The 16,117-nt window shown below is 37.4% G+C and overlaps 1 protein-coding gene across 1 annotated transcript; it reads left to right on the forward strand.

The window, feature by feature from the left end:
* Positions 1–3,705: 3,705 nt before the first annotated feature.
* yipf5 (Yip1 domain family, member 5) lies at positions 3,706–9,868 on the forward strand. The gene is made up of 6 exons (XM_031725947.2): positions 3,706–3,852; positions 4,625–4,742; positions 5,835–6,007; positions 7,378–7,523; positions 8,259–8,440; positions 8,709–9,868. The coding sequence occupies exons 2-6, from the start codon at positions 4,633–4,635 to the stop codon at positions 8,869–8,871; spliced, it is 774 nt and encodes a 257-aa protein (XP_031581807.1). The 5' UTR covers positions 3,706–3,852; positions 4,625–4,632; the 3' UTR covers positions 8,872–9,868.
* Positions 9,869–16,117: the final 6,249 nt, after the last annotated feature.

The following is a 16,117-nucleotide window of genomic DNA, read 5'->3' on the forward strand; positions in this document are numbered from 1 at the left end:
TAACTCATAGAATGGAGAAAGCTGCTCCAGCGAACCAGATGCCTACTAATTTATGATCTGTGCAGCAGTCATATAGGGCGGGAGGAAATGAATTCGATGAATTAACTGAAGTTAACCTTGTAAATGTTCTCAAGATTCATTTCTTTAGAGCTCTGTGTGCTTTGTGAAGCCCCGTCATTTGCGTTAAAATGTAACTGAGAATGCAGTTTAGCTGTAATGGAATTTAATTTTAGGAGACAGGATTGGTTCTGTGCTCGTTAAAATGTTCAGTATGCATTACTGAATAGGAAAAATGCCTACCATCTGCATAGTTTTCTTTCAGGGGAACATATTATAAGATTTATAAGTTTTTCCTCGCTTAATGCAGGTGAAATCTTAATCGGGGGTGTAGTAGGTGGTTGAAGACGAAGGTTTGCTTCAGTAGAGGAAATTCAATGGTTTTAATCCACTCATCCAGCCAGGCAGTGACAGCAGGATTACAACAGAGACTTTTTATAAGAGGGCAATTATGACAGCATATGGCAATACAGTACCCTAAATTCAATTACCCTCTCTGGCACTTTTCAATTTTCTTTAATTAAGTGGATTAAAAAGAAAGGCATGTTCCTCAAGTTTAAAGATGATTAAAAGTCTAAAGAAAGATGAGAGGCAATGAAGGGGAAGCAACTCATTTCTGCTTATGATTAGTCATGGGTGTTTGCTGTAAGAATTCATGTTCCCTGCATCAAATTGATTTTGTTCTTCATAAGACAGAGAAATGATCCATGCCAGGGCTGCACAGCATGAGAAGGGTTTTTAATGACATTCTTTTGTTGTTGTTTTTATGCACTTTAGTTGATTGTTTTTTGGGAAAGGAGGTGACCTGTTTCTTGCACAAAAATAGTCTGTAATAGAATCATCCTGGAGCAATCTTGAAGCAAGTGATAAAAACATACACTGACCAGTGACTCTGTTAGGTACGTCTGTTCAACACAAATGTTTAATCAGCAAGCAATGGCTGATTGGTGGCAGCAATTCAATGTATTTATCCGTGTATATATGATCAAGATCGCCCTCTGAGTTCAAATCGAACATCCAAATAGGGAAGAAAAGGTTATTTAAGTGATGTTAAAACTCAAACGTGGCAGGGTTGTTAGTACCAGAGGGGGAGGGGCTTAGTATTTCGGAAACTGCTGGGATTTTTTTCTACCCACGCCACCATCTCTAGGGTTTACAGAGAATGGTCTGAAAAAGAGAAAATATTGAGTGAACAGCAGCTCTCAGGGAGAAAATTACTTGGCAGAGGTCACAGGAGGATGGCCGAATTCCTTCAAGCTGAGAGGATGATGACAGTAACTCAAATAACCGCTCGTTGCAAACAAGGTGTGCAAAACAGCATTTCTGAATATGTAAGACATTAAACCCTGAAGCAGATGGGCTACCACAGCAGAAGAGCACACTGGGTGCCACTACTGTCAGCTAAGAACACCAGTATTGAACAACTGAAGACTGAAAATTCGTTGCCTGGTCTGATGAGTCTTGATTTGAGCTAAAACATCCAAATTTTAGGATCAGAATTTAGTGTAAACAATATGAAAGCATGACTCCATACTGGCTTGTGTTGGCAGTTCCTGCTGGTGGTGGTATAATGGTGTGGAGGATACTTTTTTGCTCATTTTAGACCCTTTCACACCAACTAATTATTGTTTAAATACCAAAGCCTAAAAGAGTATTGTTGTTGACAACATGCAGCAGTGTACCCATCTCCTGATGGCTGCTTCAAGCAGAATAACCATGCCATTTCACAAAGCTAAAAAAAAGAAAAAAAGGAAATGATTTTAGCATGACAGTGAGTTTACTGTAGTCAAATAACTTCCACAGTCAACAGATCTCAATCCAATAGAGCACCTTTGTGATGCGTTTCATTGTATCGTGGATGTATAGCAAATGCTGGGATCTGAGCATTGTTTTTACCAGGGAGATAAAATGTGACAGATGGTACCAGATCAGTGGATTTCTTCCGCACAACCTTGGCTAGACAACAGTTTTGTACAATATTGACCAAAAAGGCTTTTCTGTATATTATTGCCTAAAGACAGAGGGGACTCGGTATGTCTGCCCTGAATAATGATAAATCTCTGGTTCATGCACTTCTGTAGCATTTTTCTCATTCATCATTCTGTAAAGAAGAATGTAACTCCAGGCTAGGTAGGGAGCCAGGTGTAATTCAGCTGCCTTTCACACTGCACCAGTTAATTTATGTCAAGAAATTCACATATTTCCTATTATGATTGCCAGGAGTGTTTTTTGTTTCAGTGAAGCAGAAATAATCCAGTTTTAATAAGCCCTGGGTAAGAGATCGAGATAGTAGTAATGGAAGGAGACTGTTTAATAAGAGTCATCTGAATTTATATCAGTTTTCTTGTTCCTGTTGGCTTTTTCTGTTGCATTAATTCACTATACTGGTCTTGACCACTCTAAAGATAGAGAGCACTGGATCAAGAATGTATAGGCACCAATAATATATTTTTCTTCTTGCATTTCTACATTTGTGTTTTTCCACGTCCCACATGTCAAACCCATGTGCATCTGCAATGTTCACTCAGTTCCCATTTCCTCCCTTCCCTATTTCCTCTCAGCAGAGGTCATCAGCACATTACTTTCCATTATCTGTCGTCATCATCAAAGAGGAAGGATTCACCGGAGTATTTGATAGCGGTGCAGTTCTCCTGCATAAGCATACTGATTGATCTGTTTCTCAACAAAACCTGCTACCTCTGTTCTTACCACGAGCTCAGTGCTTGTCCTCTTAAATTATCTCACACTTCCTGTCTCTATTTGGTATCACTAGAGAATCATTTACTCAGGATATGAGTCAGAACCTAATAGGGTTACGTACCAGATGTAAGCACAATAAGCAGCACTTGAATTCATAAGAAGTAAAATTCATTGTTTGTGAGACTTTGTTAAGCAAAGCTATACAAGGAATTTATCATTTTACGTTATAAGAATGTGTTCCTGTTCTATTTCTGTGCACACTTCTAATTCTTTCCTGCAGCTCAACTTCCATTTTGTATGGGTCACTATGGAAACATAATTCATCAGCTTGTTCCCATGATATTTGCACCAGAGCCATCATGTTTCAGTATATTCAGTATATATATATATATATATATATATATATATATATATATATATATATATATATATATATATATATATATATATATATATATATATATATATATATATATATATATATATATATATATATATATATATATATATATATATTTATATATATATATATATATATATTATTTAAAATAAATTAATAATGATAATAATAATTTACTAAGAGGGAAAATTGCATGATTTTATGTTGTTTGACATTTCAAACTGACTGTATTTATCAGATAGCCACTACTACACACTTGATCTTTGGATATGGTGCATATGTAAATGCTCGTATCAACACAGCAACAAAATCATTGTGTATAACCCTTTTTAATCCCTGAGAAAAAAGTCACAGCAGCCCAGAAAACACAGAAACTAACAGTAATTGCCTTTTCTTGCGAGTTACGTTATCCGAGAAGTGACTGAAGCCTATACAAAGTTAAAACATTTATTCCTTGGTCTTCTGTTATGTTTTGTTTTGTTTTTCTTCCTTTTGGTAGCAAGTGAGTTTTATGGACGTGTAGTACCATCAATCGCCAGCAGGATGCGCCAGATATTCTGCGAGCAGGAATTTGTCAGTGGTCCCAACAATTTCCTGTTAGCGACGGCTGGTCCCGGAAGATTTACCTTTCTCCTGACACGTAGCAGCCGCAGCGAAGTTGGCAGGGCTCTGGGCAGAGTTATCACACAGCACAGGTAAGAGTTTGGCACGACCGTGGTGTTTCATAGCGTGAAAATAGTGATTAAGTTTGAAAAGTTGGATTGAATACTAAACCGTCGCTGATATTTTGTGTAAGTTAGGTCTGTGCCGGCTATTATGGCTAGCATTAGCTAACCAATTAGCTGCAGAGTTAACGGTACGTTAGCCTCCCAAAGATTAGTAGCTCAGTGTGTACCGACAACATCAGTTATTCATCTACGTGCCCGTGGTCGTAGCTGTTGAACCATTTTATAGATGGAACAGTCAGTAACAATAAGCAAAGAAAATGCTTGAAGCATACAGCTTACGGTATTGGTTTGTTTTGTTAGCCGCTTTAGCACTGCTGCATTTAGGGACCCAACTAGCGTTAATTGTTGTGAGGCTTTTCTTATTGTTAACAAATAAATGGAAGGTAAAATGTGTTTGTTTATTTTTTTAAACATGACTACAACTGTCACGTCGCGTTGTTTGTGCAGTTAGGCTTGAAATTTGGTCGCTGCGCATTTGTGTACGATTTTTACCACGATGACGTGGTGAGGTGTCAAGTAATTGACACAAAAAGATTAAACGCAACTAAATGCAAAGGTTGACATTTCGGATAACAGCACTGAGTATTTCTAATTGACATTGATAGCTTACGAAGGAAGCTGGCATTGTTAAGCGAGTCTATGCTGTGCAGTATAAGAGTGTTGTGTCTGTATGTAGAGCAGACGCATTAAAATAACTTTCCACGCTGATCGACTGTGTTCCATTTTCTTTTACTTTCAGAGTAAGAGATGTCGGGTTTTGACAACTTTAACACAGACTTTTACCAGTCCAGCTACAGTGTAGATGACCAAAGCCAAGCCGGCTATGGCTACAGCAACACTGACAACCCCTACAATAAGTAAGTGCATAAAGCCATTTTTAATTGATCATTTCTCAGCTGCTGGTACACTATTACTTGGCCATTTCAGGTGCTCAAAACTAATCTCCCTGATTTTTGGTAATTTGTGTATTTAACATATAGTGCCATGAAAAAGTATTTTTTGTCTTCCCGATTTATTATTTTTTTGCATATTTGTCACACAAATCATCAAACAGAATTTAATATTAGACAAAGATAACCTGAGTAAATACAAAAGAGCTGTTTTGACTTTGGATAAAAGGCTTTGGAATTCCAGCAAACCAGGGTGAGAGCCGGAGAAAACTTGGAACAGTGGTGAAACCTTTTCAGGAATGGCCCACCAACCAAAATTACTCTAAGAGGGCATTAATGGTTCATCTAGGTCACAAAACAACCCAGAAAAAGAATTTAAAGAACTGTAGTTCTCAGTTGCCTTAGTGTTAAGCTCAGTGTTCATGATTTAACAGTAAGAAAGAGATTAGGCAAAATTGGCCTTCATGGGAGTTCCAATGCAAAAACTAAAAGGAACACAATGGCCCATCTCACATTTATCAAAAACCAAAACCTGATGATACCCGAGACTTGTTACAGGACTGGCCTAAAACTAACACAGTATTTCATAAAAACAGTATCAACAACAATCCAGCATGGCTGTGGTAGTGGGATCATCTGGGCCTGCTTTGATGCATCAGGACCTGGACCGCTTGCTGTAGTTTATGGAACTATGAGTTCTGCTCTCTCCCAGAAAATCTTGAAGGAGAATGTCTGACCTTCACTTTGTTCCCTGAAGCTCAAGCGCTTTTGGGTTATGCAGCAGGACAATGATCCAAAACACATTAGCAAGTCCACCTCTGAATGATTTTTAAAAAATTAAGCTTTTGGAATGGCCTAGTTGGCCTAGCAATTCTTGCTGTCTAGGGTAGCACAACCTGTCATTAGGTTTAGGGCCAGTTTAAAAGTAATTGTTCATTATATTGGTATTTTATTTTGTCTTCATTCTGTACCTTATTCTGTGCTGTGCTCTGATGCTGTGTTATGTTTTTTTTTTTCTTAAATTAAGTTTCCAGTTTCTTATTATTGTGTATTTCCCAGGCCATATGGTCAATATGATTACTCCCAGCCCATGGGCTACCCATCCCCAGGAGTAATGCAGCCCCAGCAGCCATATACCGGACAAATCTTCCAGCCCGCACAGACCTACACACCATCAGCATCACAGTCCATGTACAGTAACAGTTTTGATGATGAGCCACCACTGTTAGAAGGTATGTCAAGCACCAAGACTATGATCTTTACATGCTGGTGTGTTATGTCTGTCTGTCTATCAGCAAGATTGAGCAAAAACATTTCATTCCAGTCTCAATACTGTGGAGAACCAGAGCAAAAGAATAATCCATTAAATTATCTCGATTACATTCTGTGAAATGTATCTCAATAGTTGTTCCAGTTATTCCTTCTTTTTTAGCAAGAAAACTGACTAGTATTATTGTTATCAGTTGCTGAGATTGCTGAAATGCTTGATTTCTGTTTTTAGTCATTTGAATTTGCTTTACTTTTTGTTTCATAATACTATAAATTGAATGGCTTTATTGAACTGAATCAGCTGATGCAAGTAATCAGTTGTTGTACTGTTTGTCAGCCTTTGATATGATTTCAAAGTAGTGTAGGAGGAGCTCCAGTTGAAGTCCCAACATGCAAAAGTTTAGCATCTTTGAAATCAGCCTTCAGTATCATCTCTGATATTCAGCAGAGAAACTGTCTATCAAAGCATGAAATTACAGTTTCACTCACCTGTTGCAGTTGCTTCCAGACTCAGAGATTTTCATGACTACAAGAACGATTTGATAGAATAAAAGCATTGATGGATCAAATGATGGAGTTCTGCCAAGTGTCTCTGTAACTGGCAGGCCTGACTTTTCTGCCTGTTCTTGGCAGACCTATTGTTTTATTTTGCGTCTACTTACATGCTTGAGAAAGACTGCAGACATTTAGCTTTTTTGAAGTGTTTCTGACTGTAGTGTTTGTAGATATTTGCTTCCAGTACTTTCTGTAGTCTTATAGTACCTTATCCCCAAAACAGGGTATAAGTATATAAATCTGTACTCTGGGAAATCAGCACATTGTGTTTGACCTGTATCAGTTAAAATTTTTGGTGTTAGTTTATCAAAATCCGGGTTTAAGACATGAGCTAAATGAAATTAATCTCTGCATTCAGAAATATACTTCTGTTATCTGTCATCATTTGACGATGATGATAATTTGTGTATGTGTAGCTGCTCCACAAACGCACAATGTGTGCACTTGCCCACCCAGATGCATTTATATTGCAGTGTTGGTTATATGTGGAGATGCATACACAAAACTAGAATAAGGCAGATTCAGTCTAATAGAAATCTTATAAAAATGGTCATAGTTTTATGCATCCGTATAGAATTGAGTTTCGTTTTAGGACTGAGCCATTATTTAGTTGGAAAATCTACAATTATGATTCAGATTTCAGGTGTGAAGACACACCTGAAATCCCACATTGAGTATTTGTGGAGGACAGATGTATTTTCAACCAATAGGGCCTGGTGTTTGTATAGAAAATAGTATAGTATAAATATCTGAAATGTCTCATCTCTTCTTCTCTTAGAATTAGGAATCAATTTTGACCACATCTGGCAGAAGACTCTGACGGTTCTCCATCCAATGAAAGTAGCAGATGGCAGCATCATGAACGAGACAGACTTGGCTGGGCCTATGGTGTTCTGTTTGGCCTTTGGAGCAACACTTCTTCTGGTAAATCATTTGGTTGATTTTTAGGTGAAAATTAAAAAGAAGATAAACTGGTAAAGACGAGTAATAATACTTAAAAATAATAAAATATTGGCTACTACATTAATAAAAGTGCCAAGTCTTAATTATAATTTGGGTAGATTGGTATCGATGTGTCAGAGGCTGTGTAGTCGTTTACATTATAGACTGTTAGCGCTATCAGTGATGAAATTATCAGTAAAGTAAGTGTTGTGGTTTTGTTCAGTTGAATGTGCTCAAGTTATGACAGAACCATGAATCTTTGTTTACCATGCAATCATTTTCTATGAGACTTGTGCACAAGGCCTTCATCATGAGCATCTGCTTCATTAGACTGTACCAAATTCATAGCTTTGATATCCACAGTAATTTTGTTTTTGTTTTATTTTTTTTAGTTTGAGTCTCATTATAATCTTGTGATCACCATCTCATAGTGTGATCATTGAGTTAGATCTCAGTGTAAATGGCTGCTTCCAATCAAATCTGAGTCATGCAAATGACTTTTTATTTATCAGCTATAGTTGAAACAGCACACAACTGCTGTGTAGTCAAATTATTTTTGTGTGTGTTCTGGCAATTAAATTACTGTTTAAAAAAAAAAAAAAAAAAAAAGCACAGAGCATATAACTACAAACTCAATGTGTGAACTGTGGGTGTGTGTAGTCCATATCTAATTGTGTGGCTGGATCTTGTTTTTTTTTTCCTCCTCTCTGTTTACAGTCAGGTAAAATCCAGTTTGGTTATGTGTATGGCATCAGTGCGATTGGCTGCCTTGGCATGTACTGCCTACTCAACCTCATGAGTATGACAGGCGTGTCGTTTGGCTGCGTGGCCAGCGTGCTGGGATACTGCCTCCTCCCCATGATCATTCTCTCAAGTTTTGGAGTTCTCTTCTCTTTACAGTGAGTATACAGGAAAACAAAAAGGTTTATGATTGTTAATGTAGCCTGCAAATCTGGCAAAAAGACTTTTAAAAAGATATAGTATTTATTTACTAGATTAATATATAATCTAGTAGTTTAAAATAAAGAGTTTTGTTGTATTATTGTAGTACAGCCCATAAATAACATCAGTTGGTTGTTTAATAAACCCCACCTGTAGTACGATGTATCGGTGTAAACTGTTAAAATGGTCAAGGCTAACTTTCTGCTTATTTTGTGTCCTCTCTAGGGGCATGATGGGAATTATACTAACAGCAACAATCATTAGCTGGTGCAGTTTCTCAGCCTCAAAGATCTTCATCTCAGCGTTGGCCATGGATGGGCAGCAGCTGTTGGTTGCTTACCCATGCGCTCTGCTTTATGGGGTGTTCGCGCTCATCTCAGTCTTCTAAAAACCGCAATTCATCAACAGTTTCAAATAACTGTTCCCCAGTTTCTGTAATGTCGGCCTAATTGGCATAAGTGTAATTAGTGAAATTATTGGCTAGTAATGCTGTTACTACAGAAAAGTGGGCGCTCCTGACTAAATTGGTACCAGGATTTTTTTTCTGTCTTCTTTTATTGGCCTCCACCTTTCCCCACATTACAACTTGACCATTCTCAAGCTGGACTATATGGTGTCACACCTGACTTCTCGTCACCTTGCTCCCCTGATATGCGTCTTACAGGAGAAGACTGTCAACAAGCCTGCTGGGAGGGGGGGATCTTCTGTGGACCGAGTTGAGCCTTAAATGGTCTTGTACAGTCCTGCGATTTTTAAGGACATTAAGGGGAACTAAGTGTTTTGGACACAGGTGGGGAAAAAACTGCAGTTTTCAAGAATAAAAATGAACCCTGCAACCTAATCTGAATTCCGCTAAAATCCCATTTGTCCTGATTTTTGTAAAAGCTTTTATGAGCATTTTCTGCCTCCCATAGATTTAGCAACAACAAGACTAAGGGAAACACCCACTTTCATTCTGCACAGGACTACATTAACAGCGAAGGGGTCGTCTCCTCCGCAGCATTGCATTTTCTTCACAACCGAAGAGCCACGAACTTTATCGAGTGTGTTTTTGAACAGAAAGACAGCTGCTCTGCTATATCTAATGTATTTTATTATATTCTTTGGAGATTCCTTTGAGTTTGATGCCTTTTCAGGAAGACAACAACAGTTTGCACAAAAACACTGCTCCCAAACCAAACCAGTTTGATCAAATGCTCAGAATTAATATTGTTAGAGATGCTGTATGTGTCTAGGTACAGAAGTGTCTCTATAGGTTTTCGTTCTTGTATGTATCCCTTTTCATCTCTTAAATCTTTATTTTTAGAGACGACTCACTTAATGCTTTGATGTGTCATCTGTTGTTCATATCTTCTCATGCACATTAAAGTTGTTTTTGAAGGTTGCCTGCTGTGTGGTTAAATGTTTTGGTGGTCATCCTAAGAAATTCTACGACCACTATGAAGACTGAAACAAAGATTTTATTTGGGCCACGGACCCACTGTTGTTTGTTGTCTGGCAGAGAAAAACATTGTCAACATTCTCCTACAGTGCTAAAGCTTGGCCAAGTGAGGGCACTGTCAGCCTACAACTACAGACCTTCAGCTTCAGGTGTAGCCCTTCTGTGGTGGTTGGAGGATATTAGAAAGATTATGCTGAAACCCCATTTGTTCTGAAACATAATGCCATATGTCTGCAAATGCAAGAACCTTCAGCTTCCTAATGAAATAATGGACTCAAACCTGTTCTTTTCTTCCCTCTTTTAGGTTTTCTTTGTTTTATACACACGCATACAAAGAGCCTCCTTAAATGGATAATAACCCACTTTAGATAAATGAATAATTCAACAATTTAAAAATGACCCCTTTTTTTTTCCTATTCCAACAAACTTAACACCAAAACAGACGTAGCATTTCAAGAAGACCTAGTGGGAGGAGTCTGATCAAAGGCCCCCTCATATAGACATTCTGTGTATGTGTGGTCTTAATTTGAGTGTCAATTTCAAAATCAACCTGTACTTTCATGACGTGTCAAAGCTATTAATAGATGGAAGACTGTAATGTTGCACTTTGATGCAGATGTTCTCAGTTTCTCGATTAATAAAAGATGAGTCATTTCAGGAATTTTTAACTCATGTTCGCCACGTTGAGTGTCTCGGGTGCTTCAAATTATTATGCAGTTATGCATCGCCTCAGCTCTGGGGATCAATGAAGCCTTCTCTGTACGATAGAAGCGAACAGGATGTTGACATTCAAACATTCTTACGTACAGTATTTGCTTTCAGGCGGTTTCCAGAGCTCATAGATTTCAGTGCCTTGCATCTCCATTCACTCAGAGATTCACTGTTACATTTTCCTCTTGGGCTTTTTTTTTTTTTTTTTTTTTTCCTTCTTTCTGTCAGTAGTTGCTGTGGGAATACTCTGCGCCCGTGGCAGTCCTGTGGTAATGTTTAGGAAAGGAAGTTGATACGTCTCATTTCCTATTTGTAAAGTAGTTCCTCAAAATCATTTTAGTCAAGATTTAACTGGTTGTCTCTGTTTTTGTACATCAGTTCACAGCTGGATACAGCATTTGCCGAGAGGCAATAGTCACTCTTCTAATTACATTTCTCTACAGTTTCCCAATTGCAGAATTGCAACACTCTGGAACGTCGAAATTCCTCTGGAAAACCCCCAAAATGTAAAAAAAAAGATTTAAGTGTGAAAGACATATAAAACTAGTTTAAAATATCCAACAGTGGCAAAAGATATTTAAACACCACAAAGTTGAGATTCATAAAGTCTAATAGTTAAGAAATGTCAACAAGAATCCAGCTTTTCCCTTTTTCATCACCTACTGAAAATTTACACTCAGGCGCCTCCAGGTGACAGTGTTGAGTTACTGTCCTTATGACTCACTGAATTTTGGGCTTTTCATGTATTCACTGGCTACAATATGAAGTATATATCCCCTGGAGCAATGACTGCATCCTCGCTTCTTTTCACATTTAGTCATAAAATTTATGTCTCACTCTAGCACAAGATCATCTGGTAGCCAAACACACCCATCCCGTTTTACTCTGTACTCTGACTTTTTTGTTCTTGTTGTTCATTTTTCGTTTTTTTGATTGGCTTTTAAACTTTCAGTTTGTTTCTTTTGTAATTACTTAAGTGCCTCAAGTAGGAGAATATATACAGTGTTCTTCCACAATGCTGACTACTGTGAAATCAAAATCTTTTTCACCCATGTAAAGTTCTTATGAATAAATAAATAATTGTTTGAAATCAAAACCGTTTTATTTTAAGACATGGGTGCAAAGTAATATTAATCTTTGTATTCACTGGAATAGATATATAGTGTCACTATTGCTGCTTCTGTTGTGCCAGTACTCGTACAGCTAGTAAAATATTAATCCTAAAATTCATCTTCACCTACATGCTGTTTTAGGAGTGGCTTATCGTTCTGTTTGTCTCTGAGGAATAAGGCCCACCATTATGTCATCTAATGTTGGATAATCTCACCTCCATCTGGCTGGCCTGGGACACGGTCTGTCCTACCCAGCAAGCATGCCTGGCTGACCAATGAGCTGCAGATAATGTTGAAACTGTCCCCAAGAAAACACCCCATTTTTACACAGAGCGTGAGAGAAATACATAGAGCGATAAAAGCTTCTGAGATTACGAAAAAAAAAGGGGAAGAAACTAGAATGGGGAAACCACTTAAAGCTCATTGTTTTAATAAGGAAGATTGTGATAATATTGTGGGTTGCATGCAGGCTGATTCGCTGTAAATCAGGATGCATGTGGCATTCGTGCAGCCTTGGAAAACAAAAGTCAGCATTTCAACTTTTTCTAAAAAAAAAAAAAAAAAGAAGAAAGCCACACTGGAACCTGGAATTTGTTTTCCATTTCCTTCCTGCAGTTAACATGGTTAGCATGTGCAGTGCCTTCATGGGAAGATTTTCATTACTCAGAATTAAAAACAAAAGAAATCAAAGAAGCCACAAAATTGTCATTGTCCTGAAGGATTTTGGGGGAAAATGCAATCATAAGTTAAAGTCACTGTGTAACTCCTAACTCTGGTGATATTTATTGAGAATGTCATTTTTTTTCTTGTCTAAATTGAATCCTGAAATGTTAATTTTCAACTAATTAAAAAACATAAGCAATACAAGCAATACATAATCGAGTACATGCATCTACTTCTATAACTTTTAAAAAAAAATATGTTTAAATATCATATTTTATGAGAAGTTATTTCTATTTTAAGTCACTGACAGCAGCAGATTTTACTGGATAAGAGGTGTAGCTTGTGTAAGCAATACACTCCAAAAGGCCTCGGAGCAGTGAGGCTGATAAGGATGTTATCTTCAGTGAGGTGCCAGAGAAGCGACGGCTGGAAATGTAACGATTGGTATTCAGCAACGCAGTGCTGCCTTTTAATGCATCTGCAAAGCCAACAGCACATGAATATTCACTGAGCAACTGTTAGCACAGCACTGAGTGTGATATGCTCCTGCACTTCATTAGGCTAATTGTACCCCTCATTGTACTGTGGACTCTTCTAACAGTTGATTCAGAACTCAATGAACTAATGCAAACACTGCAAGGCCCGATCAGCCGAGTCTGGCTAAGATAAAATATGGATGTGTATGTGAGCGCGTGCATGTACTTCAGTGCATGCTCATGTGTATTCATGAGTCTAAGTGTGATGTGTGTACAAGCACTCCTGTACAAGCATGTACTTCTGTGTGCATATTGTATATTTGTGTGCTCTAAGCGACATGCTCACAGGAACTCCTAATTCTTTGTGTAAAAAGATCTTGATCTTTTTTTGAGAGCAAAGACAAATGCATGCATAAGCTAAACATATTTGAAGAGACAAACACATTTACACATCAACATACACTCACCACATACCTTATTATGACTCCCTTTGATCTTCAGAACTGCATTAATTCAGATGTGAATCTCTCATTCCACCACTCCAAAGGTCCTCTGTTAGATTGTCATTGTCATGTTCAAAAAGCCAGTCATCATTACACTGCAGTCATAAAGGGATGGACATGGTCAGCAACAATACTCAGGTAGGCTGCGATGTTTAAACTATGCTCAGTTGGTACTAAAGGGCTCAAAGTGTGTCAAAAAACACTATTACCACCAGCCTAAATTGTTGCTACAAGGGAGGCTGAATCCATGATTTCATGTTGTTTATTCCACATTCTGACTCTAACTTCTGAATTTTGGAGCCTGTTTGAATTGTAGCCTCAGATTTCCTTTCCTAACTGAGAGGGGTGTTGTCTCCTGCTGCTGTAGGCAATCTGCTCCAGGGTCAATGTGTTATGCATTCAAAGATGCTCTTTTGCATACATTGTTTGCAACAAGGTGTTATTTGAATTGTTGTTGCCTCCTATCAACTCGAAGCAATCTAGCCATTCTCCACTGAACTCATGTACATTTCCAAATGTACACAAGCATGTGCAGAAACACACAAAATAAGAACTTATAGCAGTGACATCATATGTATAGCCAGAACCGGTTTTCTAAGTGTTCCAGTCAGGTCCACTTAATGGTTCTGCAATATGTGAAAATTGCAGGAAAATCACTAATAATTTCTTAATTCATTAATGAAGTTTTTAGTAAATTGCCATTCTAGTACACGTATGAAAACCTCAGGTTATTTCTAGACCTTACCATTATCTGAAAAATAAATACGTAAATTATTAAAGTGGTTTACTTCCCAAATTCCTTACATAAGCAATGCCTTGGTATAAACTGTACTGTTAATGTAAACTCTAAAGTTTTAAAGTTTTGCAGCTGATTGAAAGCAGGCATTGGACTTGTTTTTCTTAAGACATCTCATGGTGCTCATCATCTGTTTTCACAATGAATCCTTCATTAAGTGCAAACACTTCAAGACTGAGCCACTTGAGATGAAATCGATCTCAAGTGTGCCAGAGTTGATCTCAAGCAGCTGTACATGGCCCATGAAATAACATCTGAATTTATGATTAAGTAACAGTGATTTTTGTTGCCTTCTTCCAATAATCAGCTGTGTCTCATATGTATGTTTAAGAACAAAACTCCTCTCTGTGAAAAGAAATAAGAAAAAACAATAAATAATACAATTATACTTGAACTTAAAAACAAAACACACATGTGTAACTTAGAAAAACAACTGCACATATGTGAAGCCATGATCCCTTCACCAAGACAGATTTTCAGGCACTCCACATTCTCTGACCAAGAAATAATGAATAACTCCTGAGACACCATTTCACTCTTCAAACCATGCTTTCTTTTTGAAACCCTCTGTACAGCTGGGAACCATCCACAGTCTAGAAGAAGAGCTAATTTTCTCCTTCACTCAGTTATTCTTGCCAACATTTCCAGTGCCTTCTCTTAATTATTCACAAAACGTGTGTTTGCAGTAGTAATGCATCTTTGGGACTGTGTTTGTGAAAGTGCTCTCCTCTGTGCCAAAATGGAGTTTTCAGGATGCCAGAGACAATTACCAGGCTTTAAATGGCCCGTCATTACAGTAGTTTTTATCTCGGCATTGGGAAAGAAGGTACAAAAAACTTTTAACAATTAAAAAGAAACTATGTATAACAATTTTGTGTGTTTGTTGTTGTAATATGGTGTCATATTTATTCCCATAACATTTTAACTTTGACATAAATATTACTAAGAAATACTGAATGACAGTTCTGTCCTCATGCAGTTTCTGTTTAGGCTCTAGTGCCTGAAGGCCTTGAAAAATGACTTTAGGCTTCAGAAGAACTGAAATCCAACAGTACTTGCTGCAGCTGTTCTTACAACGTATATACTAAATAAAATGTACACGGTGTTTACAGTGAATATGTGTGCTCTTATACATATTCACTAATGTTTAATGTATAATTAAATGAAAGGCTCCACCATTAAATAATATGCACAATATAAGGATATGATGGAGAGCATGTTGAAACTGCACTATAGAGTGTCAGGGCTGCTTCTAAAAAGTTGCTAGTAAATCCACCGCTGCTAGAATTTATTTAGCCTTTTCTTTCTGTTTGTGATTTAGATTTCTGCAGCAGGCCTGGATTCTTACATAACTTCCAGACAAAAAACAAAAGGCTTAAACAGAATTTGTAGCTTCAAAACTTGGACACAATGCCAGGTGCAGTTGTGCACATTTTCAGTACATTTAGATATAATATTTATTTATTTAATTACCAATTTGTGTGTCATGCTGACCAAATAACATCAAAATGTGCACAAAGATTCACAGGAAAATACAGTAATGGAGTATTAATTCAACTTTAATGAAAGTCCAAATATGATGTCAGCTGAGTTGCTGCTTGCTGTGTTAAGATAATGTTTTGAATTATGAAGCTTATGCCATGCATTTTTGAATGCTCTGGATTAGAATAGAGAACAAGCATTTTACTTTTTTTCTCTAACAAAAAAACTGTTTATTACATTATCATTCTATTTAGTTTGGGCCACAGCCCGGCTATCAGTTGGATTTATTATTTACTCTTTAGTGAAGTAGAGATAAAATCACCATCATTTTAGGACTTTTAAACTCAGTAGTATATGTTATGTCAACAGTTGTTTGAACCACTCTTTTTTATCCAGGAACCTGGAAGTAATTGGCAGCATACTGGAGAGCTGCAAACAGCTATGGACTTT

Source organism: Oreochromis aureus, linkage group 10 (assembly GCF_013358895.1).
Source record: "Oreochromis aureus strain Israel breed Guangdong linkage group 10, ZZ_aureus, whole genome shotgun sequence".
Classification (NCBI taxonomy): domain Eukaryota; kingdom Metazoa; phylum Chordata; class Actinopteri; order Cichliformes; family Cichlidae; genus Oreochromis; species Oreochromis aureus.

Excerpts from the sequence above, each read along its gene's own strand:
- yipf5 (XM_031725947.2), top strand. The coding sequence starts at position 4,633 with ATGTCGGGTTTTGACAACTTTAACACAGACTTTTACCAGTCCAGCTAC. Across the intron at positions 7,524-8,258 it reads TTGGAGCAACACTTCTTCTG|TCAGGTAAAATCCAGTTTGG; the intron begins GTAAATCATTTG and ends CTCTGTTTACAG. Across the intron at positions 8,441-8,708 it reads GGAGTTCTCTTCTCTTTACA|GGGCATGATGGGAATTATAC; the intron begins GTGAGTATACAG and ends TGTCCTCTCTAG.